This window comes from Cotesia glomerata, linkage group LG3 (genome assembly GCF_020080835.1).
Source record: "Cotesia glomerata isolate CgM1 linkage group LG3, MPM_Cglom_v2.3, whole genome shotgun sequence".
Classification (NCBI taxonomy): Eukaryota; Metazoa; Arthropoda; class Insecta; order Hymenoptera; family Braconidae; genus Cotesia; species Cotesia glomerata.
The window spans coordinates 24,195,375-24,220,402 of record NC_058160.1 but is presented as its reverse complement, the minus strand read 5'-3'; the positions used below and the strand labels follow the sequence as shown (position 1 = coordinate 24,220,402).

General features: G+C 28.8%; 1 protein-coding gene and 1 long non-coding RNA gene across 4 annotated transcripts; one reads left to right on the top strand and one right to left on the bottom strand.

Moving 5' to 3' along the window:
- Positions 1 to 6: 6 nt before the first annotated feature.
- Positions 7 to 2,967, bottom strand: LOC123261204. Of its 2 annotated transcripts, XR_006508631.1 has the most exons (3): positions 2,806 to 2,967; positions 542 to 691; positions 7 to 483 (listed from the first exon to the last, which is right to left on the bottom strand). It is a non-coding gene; the product is annotated as an uncharacterized LOC123261204 (long non-coding RNA). The 2 variants fall into 2 exon arrangements; XR_006508630.1 differs by lacking the exon at positions 2,806 to 2,967 and having other exon boundaries at positions 542 to 752.
- On the top strand, positions 1,759 to 19,654 carry LOC123261203 (REPTOR-binding partner). Of its 2 annotated transcripts, none has more exons than XM_044722735.1 (4): positions 1,759 to 1,963; positions 14,438 to 14,531; positions 17,704 to 17,825; positions 18,560 to 19,654. In XM_044722735.1, the coding sequence occupies exons 1-4, from the start codon at positions 1,925 to 1,927 to the stop codon at positions 18,668 to 18,670; spliced, it is 366 nt and encodes a 121-aa protein (XP_044578670.1). In that variant the 5' UTR covers positions 1,759 to 1,924; the 3' UTR covers positions 18,671 to 19,654. The 2 variants fall into 2 exon arrangements, with proteins under 2 accessions (XP_044578670.1, XP_044578671.1); XM_044722736.1 differs by having other exon boundaries at positions 1,762 to 1,963; positions 18,576 to 19,654.
- Positions 19,655 to 25,028: the final 5,374 nt, after the last annotated feature.

Below are 25,028 nucleotides of genomic sequence, written 5' to 3'. Positions count from 1 at the left end.
TAATGATAGTGACTTTTGAATTTAGAAATGAATTTTATCTTAAGCTGACAATTGAAACAAATTTTTTTATAGTTGACAGGACAAGACAAATAAAACAGAGTATTTATGTTTATGTTTATGTGTGCATGAGATAAATGAGTCTGATTATATTTTTGAGAAAATGATTGACTTATAAATATAGATTTATATAAATATTGTTTTTAAGAGTGATATATAAACCGTCAGAGCTTTATAATTTTTTTCTGTTCTTTTAATAGTTATTGTAAAATTGTGACGATAAATGTATTGTAAAATTTGGCATCCACTTGCCAATAAGGCGTCTTCAAATATAAGTTTTGAATATTTTTTACAACACTCCATTTTGTACTTTATTTAAATACCTCTTGATACTGTCTTAATTATGTAAATAAAATTACAGGCTTGCGTACATCAGAAGGTCCAAAGTTATCATGAAAATCGGGTAAGAAATTATTTCTGCGATAGCTAGAAATTTGTAGAAATATTGTAATTATAGATTATATTTAAATAATTTACTACTTACATCGATTTTGTACTCTTGCATTAGTAATATGGTCAAACAAAGGCTTGTGAAACATGGTTAGACACACATTAAATGCATTAATGCATGTATGCAATAGCCATTGGTATTCCGGATCCATTAGAGGGTTGTAAATAGTTTGACTGTCCATTGCTAATTTATTTTTAATTTTTCAGTTTAAATATTTTATTTTTCTGACATTTTGGTTACATGATTGTGAAACTAAAAAATTGTTGATTGTCATTTGAAAAATTTATATGATAATTAAATTATTAAAAAATGAAATTAAATAAATATAAATAGACAGAAAAAATTATAAAAATTTTAAATTGACAATTAAAATCTTTTAAAAATATTCTTTAAAAAACTGATACTAAAATTAACAGATATCTGAAAATTTTTAGAACTTTACTTAACAATTTTTATTGTAAAAAAAACGTTTGAATCGAAATTCCACATGTAGATATTTCAGAAAATTATAAATGCAATTTTTATAAAATATTTTTGCGGTACTAATTTATTTTTTAAATAAAACAAAATCATCAAATTTCTGCTAATTTCCGTACCATAAAAAATATGCATTTTCTTCCAACTGAAATTAAAAAAATTTTTATAATTTCAATTTCTTAAAAAAATATTTTTTTAAATTAATTAAATTTATATATTTTTTTTTATTTAAAGATTCTAAAAATCAACATACATCTTCATTCACATTTATTAATTGTACAAAAAATTACGAAAATTAAGTTAGCCGACAAAAAACTAAGAAAAAAAAATTTCATTTGTAAAAAACTTGAAATACTTTAAGTGCAATTTTTAAAAAAATATTTTTTTGGTCCAATTGAATAAATGGAAAAAAATAAAAAAATTAGAAACGTCGGATAGCTTTAGTATTATCAAAAAATTTTTAAATTTTATTATGAAAATTAAATTAGCTGACATTTAAAAATTTTTATAATTTATTTTGTTGAAAAATAATTTAAAAAAAATCAAAATAAACATTTTCACATGTAAAAAATTATAAAAATTATACGTGAAATTAAAAAAAAATAGTTTTTTAATTCTATTATTTAATTAATAAAAAAATAAAAAATTTTTGAGTGTCAGCTAACTTAATTTTCATATTTTATTGAGTTTTAAAAATTCGCGCTAGAATGCGCGTGCAGCGATGACGTAATGCGCAAGGTCCACGCGCAGTCAAGAGAGACGGCGATAGGATCGTTTGTTGTTGGCTAGTGAGTGACCTTGTGGTGTTTGTAAACAGACACACGTTGTATTTGTGATTCGCCAAGTTTATTATTGCAACAAAGTGCTCATAATCCTCATCAACACCGATAATAATATATCGTCTCCAGTTAATTAGACCGCGAGGTGACAGCAGATACAATGGAGGTGGACAACATCTGTGTCTTTGAGAATGAGATGGTGAGTTTATTTCTTTGTCAATTAAGATAACAAAGAGAACAAAGTGTTGCTCAGGCGGACGCAACCTCGCTTTCAAAACGTTTTTTTTGAGAACTATTCAATGATTAAATTATTTTGTTTTATTCTCATTACAAATTTATTAGCAAAAGTAAAAAAAAGTTAAATTAATAATTTTTTAGAGCTGTAATATTGATAATGATTTTATTTGTTAGACAAGGGCGTTTCTTAGAATGACGTTGGGCTTGTAGGTCATATTAGATTGGTCGTGCCGAAGTAAGGGGAGTATGGTTGTTCATATGCAGCATTGAGAGGTATATCAGTATTATATAGAAGAGGGTGAGGATGTTTTTATTCGTTTAACTTTAGATTAGTCCACTCCGTCAAACTGGCGCCTGGAGTTCCTGCGCGCGCACTTAAGCTTCGAGTTTTTGCGATAAACAGTTGAAGTTTCATTAAGTAAAACATTATTACTAATTAATCATTGAATAAATAAACAATGGCAATAATTAATAATTGCAAAGTCGAATATTAAAAAAAAAGATTTATTTAAAATTTAAAACTCCATTTAAAATGTCAGTTTTAAATTCAGTCTGTCAATCTTAGAAAAAATGTCATTTTCTGGTGAAAGTCAAGAAAGTTTTTCATGAAAAATTCATAATGAGATTAATGAATGTAAGATAATTATTTTTTTTTTAATATAAATTAATAATTGCTATGACACTGAAGTTGACAGATATAAAAAATTTTTTTAGAATTTTATAGCAATTAAATTATTATAAAAAAAATATAATTAAAAAGTTCCACATGTAAAAATTAATAAAAATTAACCCGTCATAACTCACGTGAATTTTAGTATCTCACTTGCACTACAGCGCCGCTCTATAAGTCCGATGTTGTTGTGTGAGCAAAATGCTCATAACGTGAGTGCTGATGGGTTAAAAGTGAAAATTTTTAGAAGCATTTTTTTATTGTAATTGATATGTTAAAAAAATTATTAAAATTGACAGCTGATGGCTAACTTTGGTGTTATTAATTGCTAGCAAGTAATGAAAAATTTTCTGATGACTTATTTTTTTTATCATAGATGAAAAAACTGTCAAGTTTGCTATGACTTGTATCATAATAATGAAAACATGTAGTGCGCAATACACTTAAATAAATCCGAATATGAATTTACCGCGGCGAGGCGCTAGTCAACGCGAACATCGCGTCGATAAAAATGAATTCTCGATAAAAGTTGTATCGTCATCATCATCGTCTTGAACTCGTGGCCGTTGTAGATCGTGTGTCGTATTTGGTATTTATTTGTCTCGATGGGGGGCTCCCAGTGGTAATACGCGGTCCCTGGAGGCCTGTCTTCAGCTAGACTGTAGACTAGTGTAGTGAACTGCGCAGTTTAAACTTTGTTAACGACACGATAGCCGGTAAGTAATTTTTAAAAACGCAAATTGTTGTCATAAAAGATAAACTCCAACCCATTTTTGTTATTTATTAATTTTCGATTCTTTTAATCTAGTTTCACGCAACGACTGTTGACCTTTTTATTGACATTTGCGTCGGAGATTTTTACGCGCCACCAGACATTGAACTCCTGTCGTTCAAAATCACCAAACGCGCACTTGCTCTAATTTTTTTTTTTTTTGTAATTTATTTTTGCTTTTACTTTGCGGGTATATTAATCATATTATTACTGTGAATATTTATATTTAATTAATACTTTTACTTTTGTTTACTGTTAATTAAAAATTTTTAGCATTAATTTATTTTAAGTGTTTATATTTACAATTATAATTATTGTTTGTTAGTAATTTTTAATTTTAATCAGAGAAGAGTTTATGTTGGTTTAGTTTATTCAGTACTGGGTTGTCTATGTAGTAATTATTAGGGTTATTATAATGTGGGATAAGTATAGATTACTGGTTGGGTCGATTATAGATCGCAGTACTTTGCCAGCGACATGTAGGTGCAGTTGAGTTACTGCGCAATTATCACCTTGACACGCCGGATAATTTCGGTGTGATGTGATTTTACCACTTCTCTATTAATGTTCATTACATTAATTATCTACATTGTACTCACGATAAACATCATTAAATCCCCTAGCGTGCTTTTTATTATACTCATATTTATTTATTTATTTATTAATTGAATGAATATGAATATCAATTAGCATACCAGTCACACCCACTCAGCTTTCTTCGTCGCACTTTTTATTCTTTCTATCACTATAACAATTGAGTATTACACCATATCATATTCTCCATACTCCCACGACTACGTCGATAACGTTTTTTTATTTTTTTTCAAACTGTACTTATGTGTAAGGAGCGGCTTCGAGCTAGTGAAATTTATTGTTGTTAGCAGTCAATTTTTTTTATTTTTCGCAACAAGAATTGTAAACACTAAGTGTTATAAAAATATTTGTTTTTATTTTTTTAGCATTATTCTTTGAGAAAAGTTTTAATATAGACCAGAAAATTAGGTAATTACTGGAAATTTATTTAAACTGTTGGGAATATTTAAAAAAATTATTAATTTACGTGGAACAAAACATTTATTGCTTAAATTAAATTAGTAAAGGAAGTGGGTCAAACCATTTGTACAAGAAATTTTGATAAAAAAGTGCTAGATTTATTATTCATTTTTTAAACATTTATTTAAAATATTAAATAACGGTAAATTTTTTTTTTTTGTTAATAAATCATAAATTTCTTGAAATCGCCTAGGAAATTTCACAACTTTTAAATCGTCCTCGATAATTTGAAAAATTTAAATTGAAAGACATTGACCTGGTTTTATGATTTATACGATTCATTGATTAAGTATCGTATTTACAAGTTTTATTTATGTTGCTATTGTTTGAAAAAAATTCAATAAATTAGAGACTTTGATTTTTAGTTTGTCTAAATATTTATGACCTTCAATCATATTTTGGATTTATTAAAACCAAAATGTTTCAATGTCTGTGATTTATTTATTTATTTGAGTTAACAAAATTTTGAAAATTTTCCGCAATACTTTTTATTCGAAAATTCTATATGTTCTTTAAATATAAAATTAATTAAGAGAGTTTCAGTAATTAGCCGACGCAATATTACTCTCCTTATAAAGAAAAAAGAAAGCAAAAATTATAACAGTTTGACATAGTAAAGTATTTATTCAACAGAGAATTTTTAAAATTACTTTTTCAAAAATGAACATTGCTACTCATAATTACATTTAACAAAAATAAAATTTTAGCTCTTTTTTTTTTTTTTTACAGAAACCGTAATTCTTCCAAACTACTTTCCAGACTCAATTCTGCGTTGCTACTTTAAACTTTTAATAGTTTTTCCGTGTCAAATAAGCACTTATATGACACACATATTGTTTATAAACATACAGCGATAAAAAATAACGTAGTACAAGAAAAGATATAAAACAAAGAACATGATTCAAGCTAATAATGTACGGTTTAGTTTTTTAGCCGAGAACGAGAACTTTAGATACAGATTGCAAATAAATACCGATAAATAAAGTTTTAATTTATTTTATGGTTCCAGTAAATAAAGTAGTTTATTTTTCCTCTGAAATAAAGTTAATACAACTGAACAATATTTTTCATACACAGTTTAATTAAATTAAACATTAAAATTAAATACCTAAATGTTTATACTTAGATGGTTAACTATTTATTATATTAAATTGTAGGCTAGATTCATCAGTGAGTATTAATAAGGGGAAGGGGTCATATAAAAAGGCCCTAAAAATTGATAAAATAATTCTAATCACAGTCAGGATGCCGTTTTACATTAAATTAATTTATTCAAAAATTTAGTATGGTAAGAAAACGGCATTTCATTTCCTTGAGCTACATTTTGTTAGTTAAAGGTACAGTAGTACTACACAAAGTATATATACTACGAATTCAGCGAATGGCAAAACCACTTTCCTTTATGGTATCTCGTCGGTACTTCACCAAGCGAGTCAGTACAGCTTTATGCGTGTAGTGTTTATATACGGTGTACTGGTATAGTAAGTCGCTCTAGCTCATACCAGCTAAACTAGAGTAAAAAGTAAAAAAAAAATAACAAGATAGAGAGAATAAACTGAAGTAGAATTCACTCGCTCACTTGCTCTGTACAACACTATTTACGTTTCTTTATCGTTCTTTATGTGTTCTGGTCTAGTCTCTATGCGGGATCCTCCTTATGATAAGAACCCTAGGACATTAACTCCGTTACTTGTGTGCACATAAATTTATTTTATTTGACAAGTCTCTTGCTCTTGCAAGTAGTGAAAATCATTGTACAGTCATACAGATCTTTCAGGTTGATTGATTCGGTAGTTGCTAATCATCGTCTTGCTTTTATTATTATTATTAATCAAATTGTTGTTATTATTATTAATATCATCATCATTATCACCATTATTATCGAACACTTTAGTCTTTAGCCCCATGGATTTCATTTTCATTAGATACAAAAAGACTAATTCTTTTGAATATCTTAATGCAATCCGAGTGTTGCTTTTAACCGGATAGAAAATAACAATTGCGAGAATTGTAAGCATTATCATTATCCACTAACATTAACATTAGCATTAACATTATCATTATCATTATCATTATCTTTTAACCGCTGCCACCGCCAACGTCAACGTGTACCTTATAGCTGGTAGCTTCTGTTTTCCTCATTTTAAGATAAATACATCGAGCAAATTGTCCCCTTTTATTTTTCGCTAAAAACTTTAGAGGTTCATTTCAATTTTGTAAAAGCTTTAAAAAAGTTATAATTATGTAAGAGACCCCTATCGGCGCGAGATCGGTCTCAAGTAAAACGAATTTCGCAAAAATGTTTTCATTGTTTTTATTTTTATTTTGCCCTGATACGGGTAAATTTATTGGCTTTTTTTATACTTGAGTTGCTGTGGATGGAGTGGAATTAATGGTACGATTATCACTGAAATAATCTTGTATGTATATAGTTCTGTTTAGAACAAGTAATTAAGATAATTTCAGTGTTAATTAAAACTCTATTCTAAGAGAAAGAAAAATTGTTGTCTATAAAAGAATTTATTGGCTCAAAAATTTATTGAAATAAATTATTTAAATTTATCAATTTATCGGCGAAAGAAAATCAACATTTTTATTTGTTTATTGTGATTTTTAAACATCCATACAAAAATTGACTTGATAAAAAAAAAAAAAAATTAAAAAAAAAAGGAAAAATGTTAAACTAGGAAAATTGTTATGAAAAAATTTTTATCTTGAATCAAACATAAAAAAATTATTTTATCAAATTTTCTCTCTCGAATCAAGTTAAATTTTTTATTAATTTACGAGTAGCTTTATTTGATTGAAGCAAAAACTACTTTGATCAATTTATGAAACGAAAAAGATATTTTTGTTACTTATCAACAATTTTATTGTATGAAAAGCACCTGAGAAACCGATAATAACATTAAACAATGCTAAATTGTGTTACTGATAATCCTTTAGACGTGATTTTGCCATTTGAAGTCGTGATACAATTTAAAAATGAACTTTACCGACCATAAAAGGCTGGTGGTTTATCGAAATACTATTTAACTCAGTAATCCATGACGATTAACAGTGTCAGTCTGTGTTCTCAGTTGCACGCTTTGCTGTTTGTAATTGTGATATGGACAGGAAATCCAGAAACAATATCACTATTCGTAGGATGAAATATTTATGCTTATTATATTTATTGAATTGGCAAGCGGACAACGCATGTCATGACCAAATATTATACATTAGTTTACAAACAAATCGTATGTACAAATTATCGTTAAATATACAATTTATAGTACCGGAGAGTAACAACCCCTATTAATGACATGTTGATGAAAATTACATTTGAATTTTATGCTCATGTTCGAATTGTCAGGTAAAGTCGAAAATTGATATGATCATGGTTTTCTAATTAAGCGGTTTTTCATTTATTTTAAATCACTCACAATTTTTAATTGAAGTTATTAATTTTTATACCTTATAAAATTATCGAGGGTCCTGACAATATCACGTTGTGGTGTAAATTCTTTGATGTTCAAGTAACATTGATCGGAGTGCCAACATTCCTGCTAAAATTCATTAAACTTAAATTCAATTCCAAAGTTTTTACTTTAATTGAATATACCTTTGAAGCTCCGTTTTCATGACAAGATTAAATTACTTTAGGGTGTTTCAAATTAACTTTAATAACTAATGGGTGTTGAATTCATACCCATTAAGATAATGTGATTTCTACAGAAAATTATATTTCAAATATTATTATTTGATTATATTTTGATATTTTTATTTAAAACTTGGAATTAGCTTGACATTTACAAATTACCAATTACTAATAATTATATTACTCTTATTTATAACTTCACGCCACTTTAATTTTAATGATTTGTTTAAATTATTTCGTAATAAATCTCGAAAAATTCTCCAAAGACTTTTTGTTACATCTTTGATATGATGAACAAACTGATTATTAAGTGCAAAATTATTTACCGGAGCGAATTGGATCCATGCCAGAAATTAATATAAATTTTTTTACGATTCATATCGTGAAGCGTATAAGAAAGTGTTTTATTGTCATCAATTTTACTTCATATAATCGCTTCTTTTCTTTTTTTATTAATACTAACACATTGTATTTAAAATAGAATATTGTTCAATTCAAGTCAGTCAATACTTGGCAAAATTTTATTTTTTTCCCATACTTATCAATTTACCTTACGAATTTACGACGTTTTTTAAATCTCGATAAAAAAAAAAAAAAACCGTTAAATATTTTTTGCATCCATGTTTATATTATTTATTTAATCATATTTTAAGAATAAACAAAAATTTCTCAAATCATTAAAATAGTCATAATTTCGTCTATAATTAAAATTTTAAAAATTTATCGGAAGAATACATTTTTGAATGTAAAAATTATGAAAATATGCAAGTATAAATTTTAATTTATATTAATTACAAAATAAGATTAATTGAGTCTTAATTTCATGAAAAAAAAAAAAAATATCTCTGAAATACTAAATCATCGTTGTATAAATTTAATAGCAACATCATTAATTTATCCGCTTAGCATAGTACCAGTGCCAACGATAATGTCTATATCTTACAATGACGATCCATGCGACCATAGTAAGCTCGATGATATTGTAACAAAGGGCGGGTTAACCTCGCTCTTCTAAGCTCTCATCGTATATATAATAATATTTCTCTCGCTCTAACTACTCTTCATCTGCTGTGTATTATACATTATATATATAACACCGCTGGCAATAAACAACGAACGGCGTTTCTATAAAACGCATTTTACGCCTAGGCTTATGTATTGTAATATATTATGCATTAGCTAGTTAAGTACACTCACGATGATCCCCACATAAACTTGCTCTATAAAAAATCCTATAAATTAACATCGCAAAGCTAAAAAATCCCCTTCAGAAAGAAAAAAAAAAAATAAAGAGCTTTTCATTATATCAACAATTAAAATGCTTCGAAATAAGAGAGTTTATGGCGTGCAATTATTTTGATTTAGTTGTATCTCGACTCGAGTGGAAAAAGTTAACTGTTTTTTTTTTTTTTATTTTTAATCATTTTATTTTATTTTATTTTCTGCATCATTGTATTCTGCTGGGTGGGAGAGAAAGGCTAACGGAAGTGTCTGTGCCCTCGTAATTTTACAATGCTGCACGCGTTTTAACAATGAAAGCTCAACTAGCAACATAACGTGACAGAGTGAATAAGAAAATATACATTGTTAGGCATGAACAATACATTTCTCCTCCTCTTATTACACTGCACAACACTACGCTGCACAATACTACTTGTAAATACTACTCTGTTGTGTTATGCGACATGTCTGTGTGCGTGAATCCCTGTAAATTCTATAGAGTTGAGTTGAGAGCACACCCACAACTCATCCTCATCCTCTTCTTCATTGCACAACTATTACATTGCCGGCTAAATTGCTCGAGTAATTTCGTCAGTCATTCACCCCTTCAGTATGTCAATACGCCAGAGTAATGTTATATTTGCTAATATTGGTATTATATTTAAGGTAATAGTGTTTGCTTTAAAACTTCATCTTACTTACATGTGATAATGCCTCTAACGTATTGTATAATGCATAATGTATAATGTATAACGTAAGATGATAATGACTAACCCAATACTTAATACTTTATACTTGTTTTATGTACACACCACATTCAATTTAGTTTTGTTTATCTTGCTGATGCCAGCAAACTTTCCGTAACTGCTTTGTTGTCGCTTCATATCAATGTCTAGTTTATTTTTATGCTTACACATAATTTACACTCCATTGTGTATGCTAATGATCTTACTACTATTGTATGCAGTAGACATACAGCTATTACTGGGAATGGAAAATGTATCGTATGTTTTTCACTAGCGTTAAATTTTCAATATCGATATGGTATTAAGTTTAACTGCATTGTGGTAGGGTAACAGACCTTTTTTTTTCATTAATACAAAGAAAAAAAAATTTACTTCAATCAAGAGAAAAATTCTTGAATCAAGACGAAAAATTTTTGAATCAAGTAAAGTTTACTTAAACCAAGAAGATGAAATTCTTCAAAATTATTTACTTGGTTCAAGTAAATTTTTTTTTTGTGTAATATTTTTATAAATTAATGAAATTCGATTCCGGTTATTGAAAAATGTTTCTGTTAATTTACTTTGATTTTAGAATATATTAGAAATTTAAATTACGCAATTTTAATTCGATAAAATTTCGATATTATAGATACTAAATAACCACCTTTATTATGAATTTTATGTTATAGGATAGGTTGTAGTATTTTTTTGTCTGTACTTTTTCTGATTCTTCGCATTATTTTGTTGGGCATTTATGATGTAGGAAGTCGTCAGCATAACTCAGAAAGTATTTTTATATGGAAAATTCTTTACAATATAAGATTCGAGTCAAGTGTATACAATTTCAAAAATTATTTAGTAAAAATTGAAACAGAAAATTTAACTGTAAAAAATTTTCCAACTTAAAGCCAAAAAAATTGTAAAAACTTTTAGACAGATTGGAACGTAATTGAATTAGCTGCTGGAGAGATAAATTATCAGCATGTGAAAGCAATGATTGATGACAAAAATATCAGTTAATAAAAAAAATTGTGAAAAACTATTCGCGGTGAAATAAAATTATTGAAAATTACAAATTACGAACATCTATTAGCCTTAAATGAATATTATTAGTTGGACGTTTGTAAAATTATCCAATTAGTTTATGGTAGAGGTAGTTTTAAATAAAAAGAACGGCAGTCTGAAGCGCGCGGGGTAGATATCATCAAGTCTGGTTAACCAAGACCGGTAGCATCCATTTACTCGGGGAAACTCTTTAATTACGGTACTTTTCCGTATACCAGTGAATTCTTTTTACCGCGTGTTCGGTGCATAGTACAGGGGAATATTCTATGGGCACTAGAAAATAAAAATAAAAGACTTCAGTGGAAGTTAAGTAATAGTAGCTGCGATAGGAGGAAAAAAGGTGGACAGAAGCGGTTCACATTTGCAATTAATTTCCACTCTTTAACTGATTCAACTCCGACTCTTACTCGGCGGTCGCGGTAGTAATAGTAGCGAGACTTCCGGATGGACTTAACATTAAATTGACGTCCAATCGTCGAGCTTAAATATTGTACCACAAAGCCTCATTGGTATTCCTTTTTGTATTTTTATTTTTCAATTAATGTTTTTTTTTTTATTTAATTTATTTTGTCTGTCTGTAATTTCATTTCTTTTACTCTTTGACCGAAAGTTGTAGCGATAAAGCAATCTCTATCCCGACGAAATTAAAACTTTTGGATTACCCAGGGAATTCTTAATTCTTTAGCTCTCGGATTCTTTGCTAGCAAGATTTTTTCTTTCTTTCTTTATTATTTTTTCTTCTCTTCTGGTCCTACCCTCTTTATAATTTTTATATTTACGTGGTATGCTTAAGAAAATGAGGGAGATGCTCTACAAATGTTCAGGATGAAGAAGGAGACCAAAAGAAAGTAGAAACCAGAGAGTGAGTGTAATAAGTAGTAAGGAGGCGACATTTTTATCCGACCGCATTCATTTCTACTATCTTTTGTGTTTCCCGCTATCAAAACCTTTTAATTAGGCTACGTAAATAGCCCAGGCTCGGCTTTACTTCGAGATAGACTCAAAAATTTCATAATACTCACACAAAAGCTCCCGACACCTGTTTATTTGTATTATTAATTTAATTATTAAAGCCGTATGGGGCAGGATAAAAATAAAAATAAAAAACAAAGTTATGAAATAAAAGCTTTTATTAATTTCCTTTTTTACAACGCTGTAATAGAATATAATATTATATAATATGAGAGAAAGAAAACAATGAGTGGATGGAAGACTTTCCAATAGCTTGGTGGTAGTCTTAGTGGTGGTGGTGGTGGTGCCCAAGTTAGATTAGGTGTAGAGAATGTGTTGAAGAAATGGAACGTTTCAGAAGCCAGTTGCAGCAGAGCCGTAGTTGCTGGTGCGGAAGCTTGAAAAATTACGTCAAGGGTTGGCTGAAGGAAAATAGATTGTCGAGCGCACTATGGATGTGGTTTTATATTGCGGGAAGGAAACGGGGTTGGGTGGCTAAGTAAGACGGAGATTTTAGCCCCCTTTAAAGGGGGTGCGGATGTGGGTGAGAAAAAGGGATTCGGGGAGATTTAATACTAGATAAGATTGAGGAAAGACAGAATGAGGGTAAACATCTTCTTAAGACTTTAACATGAGACAACCAACGAGAGAATTTGTATTTTGTCACTCTCGTAAAACGTGTATGCACAGCTTAAGCTGAAACTTTTCTCAAGTTCCGGGAGTCAACATCTGGGATTTAAGCCTCGAGCTTTTTTTAATTTAAAATTGCCTGTCAATTGAAGATTGGGGCTTTTATTTTTATAATAAAAATTGGAATTTTGATTCACTGAAATTTGATATTAATGTGCTGTGAAAAATTTAGAGTGATATTTAATTTAATAATTATTGTATAAAATACTTATATCAAAATTGCAAATCGCATCATCCACTCCACATTCGATCCCGAAATTTTGTACAATGTTTACGTTCTGATAAACCAAAAACTTGTTAGTTTTTATTTAATAAAAACTGGTCTATCAAAGTCAATAACATTTTTCGAAATATTTCTTCTATATCAAAATTCAATGACCAGAGAGAGATAAAACTTCATTTAATGAAAAATCGACTACATTCAGTGTAACCTCATTTCTTCTTTTTTTTATTTTTTTCTTTAATTAAGGGGGGAAATACGTGTAGAAGGCCGTTTTCATGCTGATTTTCATTAATTTTTTTAAGGTATAACAAATTAATATTATTTATTGAAACTATCAGGTTATTTTATACATATATTTATGAGTATTTTTTTTTTATTAAACAACAATATAAGTTAACAAATAGCGGAGATATCAGCTGATACCTATCGTAGGTTGTCGTCCGACTTAGCAGTCTGTGTGCAGTATGGAAGCCGCAATTTTTATTTGAAATCAATGGCACAGAAAAATTACTTCATTTATATGTATATCTTCCGTATGAACTTCAGTTCCAAAAAAAAAAAAGTAAAAATTTGGATTTTTTAAAGGGCTGTGAAATTAAGTCGTGATTTTTTACCACTTTTTCATACATTGTTTATTAAAAAAAAAATAGTTTAAATAGAAATATCGCTTCCGATTGATGTTCATATTCAAGGTAATTGTATAAAGAAAATTATAAGCTATATCGCAAGATGATTGGTTTAAAACTCTTTGAGCTAGACTGCACACAGTTTTGAAAAAACTTGTTTCGAGAAAAACGCGTTTGAAAAAAAAGTGACAGAAATAGTTAATGTATAATAGTATTAAAGTAATTACTAAATCGGTTATAACTTTTGAACAAATAGGAATTTTGACTTGAAATTTTAAATCTATATTTTTGAATAGTCTTACAAGCGATTTATAAAAAAAAAATTGAATTTTTTTTAAGCCTGTACACGTATTTCCCCCCTTAAGAGAAATTCAATATTACTGAACTTTAGAGATCAAACATCCGTTCAATTAAAAAGCAGTTACGCAGGATTTGAGGTTATTTTAAAGTTTAACCAATGGTTAATGAAATGTAATTCTGGGAATTTCCATGAAAAATTGAATGCCTGGAGGCATTCTCATCATGGACGAGATTTGTTTTTCCTCAAATGTTCGCAATCCTTCAATTTTATTTCAACCGTTTTATCATTCGCATTGTATACATGATGAGGGTAAAGACGAGGGATGATTACTCAGATCCCTTCCAAAAGATGTTACAATTTCTCTACATTCAAACGTGAGAAATAATTTCATTTCGTTTATATATTTATAGATGGATGAAAGGAAAATAAAAAATAATGTACGACTTGTTATAAACTAAACACTCAAGAATAATCCTTTTATTATTATTATTTGTTACAGGTGGGTTCCCGCGGTGACCGAAAAGAGGGCGGTAAGCGGGGACGCAAGCCCGGAAGAAAAGCAGCCGACAAGGCGGATATGAGAGCCAAGCTTGGTATGATTTTTTTTTTTCTTCAATAGATAAATCAATAAATCATTTAGTAGTCGTAGTGATAAATAATTTTAATTAAAGTGACACATTCGAATAACTTTTGGGAAAAAGAATGAAGTGAAAATATAAGCACTGAATAATAGATTCGTAGTTGTCATCGTGAAATGATTTTGTGTCACTGCCAGCAACCGTTTTGCTAAAAAAAATAAAAGATATAAATATTGAAATAGAAAACAACTTTGCTGATATCAGAATTTATGAAAAACAATATCTGAATCAGCAGAAGCAAATCAGGTTGAGGCAGATGCGGTGAAAGAGAGAGACAAAGTTAAATGTATAATATGTGGATGGAGAATTTAAACGGCAAAGAGACAGAAGTGAGCGAGAGAGTGTGAAAGAAGAGTAAAATGAGAGAAAACAAATGGCAGTGCGACATCCGCGGCCACGAATATTTATCTGTTTTGGAAATGAATATTTATATGGTTAGCTTTTCTCGGTCGAGAGTTTTAACTCTCTGGTAATTCCTGGGAGTGAATATACACGGGTGCTGCTGGTTTTAGTTTTAGTCTCCGTGGTATCCCGTTATATAAGAGAGAAAGAACCCAGAAGGGGGTGAGAGTTGTGTTTTGCTATTCTACTATTTTCCCAAGACAAGAGATCGTCGTACTCGACGAGGGTTCCCAAAGATACGAGACGAGGAAACATTACAAGGATCGAGCTCACTATAGACTACAGGACAATGTCTAATTCTGTACTCTTGTTTTGTTCTTTTGGGTATTTAAATCTACACTAAAAAATCTAAAGTTGATTATTAATCCGAGTTTTTATGAAAATAATGTTTAATTAAATTGAAAAATTTATGCAAATTGTTTAAGCTAAAATTCTTAAATCAAAAATTTTCTTCATCAAAGAGTTTGATGTTCTTGATTCAAAATTAAATTTCTTAAATTAGTAGAACTTGATCTCTCATACAAGAGTCGATACTGAAAAGAATATTTTGGTAATTATTAACAAGTGGGGTAAACCCTATTTTGGGCCATAAATAGGTCAAAAATCACCTTAAAATTTTTTTTTTTTTATTCTGCTTGTTTTTACGGCGCATTTATGATAAAAAATATCGTGAAAGGAAAAAATAAAGATTTCGATAGCTTTTTTGCCTTTAAAAGTTGGAAAAAATTTTGGCTCTCATGTTTTTGGATAAAATTTTTAGTTTATCTTTTTTTGATGTTTTTGATATATTTTTTTTAAAAAAGTACATAAAAAAACGAACAATTAAAAAAAAAATTGATCAATTTAATCAAAAAAAAAAAAAAAAAAAAAAAAAAATTTAGCATGGGCTAGCATGGATTGACCCCACTTATAAATAATTACCAATATCTTTCTTTAATCAAATGATTTTTTTTTTTAGTGTAGACTTAAAACTTGATGCTGATTAGAGAAATCTTTTTTCTATTCTTAATTTTCAAAGTTTTTAATATTCTCTACTGACTGCATTTTCTTAAATTTCCATTTATTCATTCTTCTTTACTTTTATCATCGCCAGTTCCTTTGCTCTTTTGTACCCTAGACCACCCTTCTGTTCTAGTTCGCCTCACAAGGACGAGAAATAGAAGTTTCATAAATACTCCAATGTAACAGTAGCGAAATATTTCTCGGAAATGTTTCATAACTTTGTCAGTCTCAAGTACCTTTATTTTTTATTTTTAAAAAATAAGTAATACTTTACCTTTTGTATATAAATTCCTAGTGTCTCGGGCGGTTTATGTGATGAACTTTCATTTTGCTGTCACGTTAAACTTATTTTTTCCTTCTCCTCCTTATTCTTTAGGATCTTCATTTCCGGCGGACTGACTGGAGATAAACCCACTGAATCGTTTCTCTCACAACTTTTACTCATTTTTCTCTTATGAAATAACACTACAGGCGAGAAATATGTCTTGGTCGAATGACTTTACTTTGATATATATATATATATATATATATATATATATATATATATATATATATATATATATATATATATATATATATATATATATATATGTATATATATGGTATAAAAAAAGTAACACTATAAATTTTGTAAGATTAAATTTTCATTTATCCGTCTCATGTTTTAATAAGACGACGTTTTAATTAAATTATTTTGCTAACAAAGAACTTTGAGTTACGAGGATGTTTGGGGTCACATGGCACATATGTGTCACCTTTGACATCTTTATACATATGCCACATGAGAAGTCACGTCATACAAAAATAAAATATCCTTTTTCAAAGTAGTAATGTAATCATCATGTCAAAGAATATTCATTTTAATTTAAACACATCTTGTTTAGTTTTATATCTTGAAAAATACTTGCATTATTTAGTTTATTTTATAACAGTTTACACTTTAAAATCTAAATTATTAGATTAATTAAATATAATATAATAAAATAAGGCTAAAGATACTAAGAACAATAATTGTTAACAGTTACTGTTATTTCTGTCTCATAATATTATTTAGATTTAATAAAATATAATTCTCAAGGCGAATAAGAAGCTTAAGCTTTCACGAAAATATAAATTAGGTATGATGTATTCAGCGTTGAAAGTTTTAAGTACGTCAATACTTTACGGTTTGCACTTTGTAGTATCAACGTAAATTTTGAGCAAGCTGACATTCATGACCCAAGAACAAAAACATGAAACATTCATGACCCAAGAACAAAATTATTTTAAAAGAAGCTGGTTTTCTTGATTAAAAATTCTTCATTGAAAGAATGCTTGAGACTTATTTTTGAAGTATAAAAAATAATAGAGATTTGAATATTTTTGAAAAAAGTCGGTAATATCTTGAATCAACATTAAAAAATAAAAATTCTTGATTGAAATATAAGCTATAATCTTATTTGAAAATAGTAAAGTGCTTCGTTTTAGACTAAAATTTTTGAATGAAGAATTTTTTTTCTTCATCCAAGAGTTTTATATTTTTGATTCAAGAATTTTTTGAATTAAGAAAACTGAATTTCTTGAAACAGGGTCAAATTTTTAAGAGAATATTTTTCTTGAATCAAGTAGTTTCTTTTTTAGTGTAGACTTGAAATTTTTAGTTTTTTGTTTACTATAACCTTTATTATTATTATTATTATTATTATTATTATTGTTATTATTATTTTATGTTTTTGATGTACAGAGCGCAGTCGGCAGAGTGCGAGGGAGTGCCGTGCTCGTAAGAAATTGAGGTACCAGTACTTGGAAGAACTAGTAGCTGATAGGGAGAAAGCAGTTCTCGCGTTACGAAAGGAGCTCGACACAGTGAGTGTTATGTTGTTCAATTTAACTTCAGTTCCATCTAATTTTTTTTTATTATCCTCCTCCACTTGTTACTCCTCGTGATCAATTCAGTACCAAGAAAAAAAAACAGACAGACTAGTAGAAATAAAAATAAAAATAAAACAACAAAATGAAGGATAGGAACCAACAAAAATCAAAAAATAAATGAAAATTCAAGTTCACTCGCAACAATGAGACTTGCCCAACCGTAAAACGACTGATTCGTTCATGGCTTTGTTACTCTATCCAGCAATTTTACTCATTCGTTTTATTTTCCCCAATTGATGCTAGCAGGGGATCAATTGTTTTTTCTTACTTTTTTGGTTTTTTCTTTTTATCACGGACGCCAATTTTTCCTCTCGTTACAACGTCTTTCACCTTTTTTTTATTGTGATTGCTTTTCTTTTGACTTATAAGACCGAAGAGTTTAATAAAGAACGAGAACAAGAACAACACTGAGAACAATAACAAGAACAAGAAGAAATACTCGAAGAAAGAAACAATAATATTTATCTACAGTAACAAAACGTTACCTCAGAAGAACCTCTAACCTTTTATTAACCAAACCACGCCTAAGTATACTTTATCCAATCATTTATCCTAGTCATTAATCATTTATCATAAATCCTAAATGCATGAAATATTTTATTTATCATTATCACTATTGCCTGCCTTGTTTATTAAAATAAGTTTGAATTTCTTAAAATTATTAAAAGAATTTCATATTTTCAGTACCGGTCCTGGGGACAAGATCTCGACGCAGGACGTATACCCGAAGAACTACAGGCTATGCTGGAAGAGTGTGGAGCTGTGAAAAAAGAGACTAACAATAACTAGTCCTAAGGAAATATTAATTCCTAAATGATAAATATTTTGTACGTTCCCCAGACCTCTTGTTATCCCAATTTTTTTTTAGCTGTCTCGCGACTATTTTTTTATCTTTACCCCAGTTTTATTTTATAATTTATTTTTGTAACATAGTATGTTGAATTTTTTTTTGTAAGGATATGTATATGTATGTTTAGAGACGTAAATTTTTTTGATCGCGAAAAAGCGTTTTCAGCAGCGACAACTGGTTGTCGCACATACAAAGTTAAAAATAATATCGTATCGCGTATGTGTTTTTTTTTTATTTTTTATTTATGTTTTCGTAGAGTTTATGAGAAAGAGGGTGACGTGAGATTTCAAAATTGCATAGAAGATAGAGGAAGAGACTCGATTTTTGCTGTAAAAGCTTTTTCTATATCTTTAATATATAAAAAATAGATATATATTTTCTTGTGTGTATTCATGTTTGAATAGCTCGGGGGTGAAAAACAACATCCATATTATCGTGTATAATATTATTAATGTGTATTAATGTATATAGATATACACTTTAACCTGTATGTTATGTACCTGAGCAGGGAGTAATATATTATCTTCCAACTGGACATTAAACTTTTATTAAAGTTATGATTGTAATAGTAAACAATCGTCAAAAGTACTATCGTCAGGGGAGCTTTGAAATTTCTGTACTCGAATCTCTAGAGTAATTCGTTTACGATTATTAAAATAATAATAATAACAGTAATTATTGTCACTGTTATCACCATAAAGATATAAAAAGTACAATATAAAATATAGTACATAAAAAATAAATATAAATAAAAAAATATATTTTGCTGTTATGAGGATGATAGAAAAAAGAATTGTATGTCGCAAAATAAAAGTGATAGTACAAAAATAACCATTTATTTGTAATCCACCCTATGTAAATTGAAGCATACCTATATTAGGATACTGAATAAATAATTCAACTTTTCTCGAGACTTTTTACTGGATTATTTATTTCGATTGGTCACTTTGTACCTTGTTGTACAATGTGGACACTCATTGTTGTTCTTTTAACCGTAAACTACCGTGCTAACAACGGACCACAGGCCGCTAGCGAATTCAATCGGCTTTTGTAACAAAGTTTCGTCGTCACGTCTACGTATATACATGAGAATCGGGTTTTTTCGATAACGATGTCGTGGGTGGTACTAACTCAGTCTATTTCGTTTGTACGACTCTATTTTAGGTGTTTGAATCAACGAAACGTATGCATTTACCAAATGTGCCAAAAAAGGAAACTTTTCTTTTGCTGTTAAATGTTTTTTCTTTTATATTATACTAGCTGTTACTCGCCCGCTCCGCTGGGCGCTTTATAGAATTGCATTTTTAGATCTAGACTTGAAATTTAATTAGAGTATTGTTTTGACTTGCACAGATTCTCAATTCTATCGAATTGGCATGCACCTTTTATCTGTATAATTATTCTAGCTAATATTCATTCTAACTTTCAATGTGCAATCATTATAACATTCCCGTGTCTTTCTTACAAAAATGAATAATTATTGATTTGAAAAAAAAAATTTTTAATGAGCATTGAAAGTTTCAGTTAAAGAAATTGCAGGTCTCATAAGTTAAGAAATCTGCCTAGTATACAAACATAACTAATAGAATTAAAAAATTTATTTTAAACAAATGATAATCGAATAGAATAAATTTAGTTACAAAAAAAATTCATTATTTCTAAATCAAAAAAATATAGACTCCGGATAAGTAATCATCAACAGATCATATACAGTGAAAGCTGTTGAAAGTTACCGTAGTTCTGTCTCAATTTCTCATAAAACACTAATAAGAGCGAGAAAGACAACCTGGGTAACTTTTAAGAGCTTTTACTGTACTAAAAACTTCTCTGAAACACGCTGCATCTTATGGTATAAGTATTATTCCGATCGGTTCAGTAGTTTTCGCAGTATAACTGGATAAAAAAACCGACTCTCCATTTATTAGTATAGATGTTAGAGACATTCGAATTTTTATTTTGCTTGTAGTATGTGAAAAATTAAATTATATTATACTCTGTAAATTAGTCAAGTTTCAAATTTAAATATTTTCAATTATTGAGATGCTTTGATGGCATGTATGTTACGGAATGTATACGTATGTGGGACTATTAATAGTGGAACAATAATTTAATTCTTGGTACGTAGTTTGCCAAAAGTTAAATAATATCAAAGTAAAATAATGAGTTGGAATTTGCCCAGATAATATTACACCCATCAACTTACATATATGTGAATTTATTGAGAAGCTTCAATCTATTCATCTTAAATTAAATAAAAAGAATAATTATGAAAATAAATTTTATTAATGTAAAATTTTATTAAATAGATTTTTCAGTAGAATAAGCAATTTAAAATTTATTTGTTAAAATATTTTATATTACATTTGATATAATTAACGTGCGCGATTCTGTCTCCTTAATCACTTGCAATCCAATTATTACCAACCCCAATGTACTATATTGAATTTAATTCTGCACTAATGATTAAATTTGAATATTTATAGATTCAATATTATTATATTGTATATCAATATTGTTATTTGTTTGTCATAGACCCGTGAACTCATTCATTATTTAAATTATCACACAGTAATTTAATTTATTTATTATAATTGCATCTGATCCCGTTGATCGTTTACCATCGAAAATTAATATAAATACATACTAACGTTATTATAAAAATTTTCATTGTCCTCATGTTTAAAATTAACATAACTTTCAAATAATATTTTTCATTTAATTGTAACGAGATAATTATAACTTGACAAAAAATTGGTATACATTTTATACTTTTGAAATTAGATAAATAATAATGAATTTTATAAAAACGAGTAAAGGTCGGAAAATTTTAAAATTTATAAAAATTAAGCTCTTTGTATGCGCAAAAGTTTAGATTTGACCTTAATAGAACCATTTATTGGATTGCTTTTCTTGTAATTTGTAAATTCTGTTTTCGAATAATGAAACGACGTGCTTACAGTCTCTTACGACCTTATTACTAGAAACGTTCTCTCTACATTTCAGTCCTTTAGGTTCATGATATTTTTTTTTTATTAGAAAAATTCTCTTTCGCGATTGTTTCATTTTTCTGCCAACTGATATTAAAAAAAAAAAAATAAATAAAATACTTCAGAAATATATGCCAAACTTAATAAAAAATTAAATCAATTGAGCCATTATTTTGAATATTTCAAAGCAACTTTAAAACCCGCTCACTAAAATTAAACTTTTTATGAAATAATTTCTTTATATTTAAAAAACTATCCGCAGTTCATATTAAAACAATGTCGCCTTAATTTGTCGTCTTTATGTACTCGAAGCTGTTGACTTGCTAACAACGAAAATAATCTGAAACTCTATAAAATATTCAGCTTATGCAAATGCATTGATTCGCCAAACAAAAACCTGGATAATAAATACTTAAAATTTCCATGACAAACATGAAAAACGAGTGTACACTTTAAAACGGGTAATTGAATATAAAGTAACAAAGACTCGGCAGCTTCTGTTTTTGCCTCGAGTTTCTTCTAACAAGCGAAGACAGAAAGACTATTCTCCAGTGCGTGTTGTTATCTATCTTTACGGTCTAACACTTCGAAGGTATAAAAAAAAAATTAGAAGTAGGTGGAACAGATAGAAGGTAGAAGGTAGATGGAAGCCTGATGCTCACGTCGCCGCTGCTTAATTAGAGGTTAAAAGCACGTTGAGAATTTTCTCTCATCCACTAGCGGCTCGGGGCTGAGGGAGTACTTTATTTTTTCGCTTAGCTTTTATGGTATGCATGTACGTACTTACATATGTATAAGTCCCGTGTACAGAATTACACACAGCTATTATATGGAATGTTAGTATGTTTGTATTCGAAGGGTCTATACATATGGAGTTGAGCTTGTAGTGCATACATAATACGACGGTGACGGTAGTTTCATCGTTACTCCAGAATAAACAACAAGTCTTCTCACGGGTGAGCGAACCAGGTTTGAGTTATCGAATTCCGTGAATATTGAAAGTTTTAGTTTTAGTTTATTTTGTTTAAGCACTACAAAATAAAGCACGTAATGGTAAATCTTGAAAGACAATTTTCCTTTATAAATATAAGAGCATCAATATCTTTTCTATATATATGAGTATATTGTAGCTAAAAGTTTTTCATTTGACCTCTTTATCTTTAGCTTTATCTTTACTACACGAGCTGCCTCTCTCGTGTTGTGTTTTTGTTTTCAGTTATCCTTTTAACGTGTTTCAACGTCGAACGTACAGTATAACTATATCAAGCGCGTCTTTTATTTAGGTATTTGCTCTTCGCTTTCGAGAAAAGGCCAAGACTTTGGGGTTTAACCCCTTTGCCTTTTATCGTTTCCTACAAAATGTATTGCTCGGAAACGGGGCTGCGCCCTCAACTCAACTTCACCCTTACCCTTACGCTTCCTCTTACTCACCGTTCTTTCTAATATAATCCAGCTTTTATGTATTAAACCAGATAAATTTATGGAGATAACTTTTCACATACACCTTTGTTATGCCTTTTGATATATACATCACTCAGTTATTCAAATAAAAACAAAGTGATAAATTAATTTCACGCGGAAAAACGGGCCTGAAAAAATTCAACGAAATTATGTTTCTAAATTCACAGATGCGCTTATGTAATTACTCTTGTGGTGAATTTACATTCGCTTATGTTATTTTCACGCTCTGAATACTGTCGTTAGAAATTCCGTGACTGTTTGCTCAAAATTATGCTGTTTTAATTACTGGTGTAAATTGTTGATTTTTCATTTAGTTTGATCGTTTCTTACAATACAATTTATCTTATTTTAATGTAAATAATATTTAGTATTTTCTAATTTATTTCTTATTATAATTATTCTAAAAAAAATAATAATTATAATGTTTAAAAAATATAATTATCATAATATAAAGAATTTGTATTGAAAAAAAAATTGAATTAAAAATATTCGAAAAATATAAATATATTTTTTCATAAGTATTTTTATATTTTTTTCAAAAGAATTTTTTATTAAAAAATTTCTGAACGTTCATAAAAATTGAGAAAATGAATTGATACTTATGCATAATAAAATTTGAATGAAAGTTTACTTTGGTTTTTTGTTTGAGAAGTGCCATTTTATAATACGTAGTAGTACTTGAAATATATATAGAATAAAAAAGAGTATAATAATAATAGCTTTATGATAAAATTCTTCGTAATACACTAATTACAAAATAATCATAAAAATGATAACTTTAAAGGAATAAAAATATTCCAGCAAACATATTTTCCCATTTACCCGACTAGAAATTTCAGTGAGGCAGTGATTTGGCGCAAGTAAGGCATGCCGAATTCCAAACTTGCAGTAAGTGAGGCATCCAAACCAGGCCGAAGTTTGGGATGCAACGCAGTTGCGAGGCTCAGCCTAATTTGGCTTCCTGATTAGGTTGCAGTTTGGAAACCAAATTCGCAACGAAGAATCCAAATCTAATTCTTTCTTGATTTTTAGCTTTTTTATTATCAAGCGAAAATTAATAATAACAAATGCTTATTTTTTTATCTTCTTTTACTATTTTAAATATAAATATTAAATTTAGGACTAAATTTTTTAAATATTTCATGAATAAAAAAAAAAACGAATTCTTTGTTGCTTTTATTTAATATTATTTTTATTATTTAATTTTATTTTTTCTGTAATTTTTTTTTGTTTTTTGGAGCGTTTTTTAATGTGAAGAGGTTTTTTTCGATTGGTAGATTTGATAAGTCAAGGGGGAAGGAGATGATGGAGTTAGATACACTAATCACACATAACGACGAAATTTGGCGAATGTTTGGAATACCTAACTTGCAGGAAGTTATAAAATCTAAAGGCTTACGAAAGTTCGGTTTACCAAACTTAAAGGTAATTAGGGACATTTATGGCAAGCCAAACTTCGGCAAATCTTTGGTTATCGTTACTTCCAGCTAGTCAGGCATTCCAAAGGTTCGCCGAAGTTCGGCTTGCCATAGATGTCCCAAATTACATGCAAATTTGGCATGCCAATCTTCGTTTTGCCTAATGTGGATTTAAAAAGGCGCAAATTAGGCTTGCCTAAGTTAGGCAAGCCAAACTTGCCCCTTACTAATTCTTCGGCATTTCTCACTACAATTTCTAGTCGGGTACCATTTATATTAAATTCTATTAAAAAACTAATTATTTCGATATAAATGTAATAATAATAATGTTTGTGAATAGGATGTAGAAAGTATAAAGTAATACGAGAGTCGACTCAAAGTGAAAGCATTTTATCAAACCAATCGTCAGTAGTTAAAGTTG

What these genes read in the sequence shown, in the direction of transcription:
- LOC123261203 (XM_044722735.1), top strand. Translation starts at nt 1,925, where the DNA reads ATGGAGGTGGACAACATCTGTGTCTTTGAGAATGAGATG. An exon ending in GTGTCTTTGAGAATGAGATG is followed by an intron (nt 1,964 to 14,437) that starts GTGAGTTTATTT and finishes TATTTGTTACAG; the next exon opens with GTGGGTTCCCGCGGTGACCG. An exon ending in GGATATGAGAGCCAAGCTTG is followed by an intron (nt 14,532 to 17,703) that starts GTATGATTTTTT and finishes TTTGATGTACAG; the next exon opens with AGCGCAGTCGGCAGAGTGCG.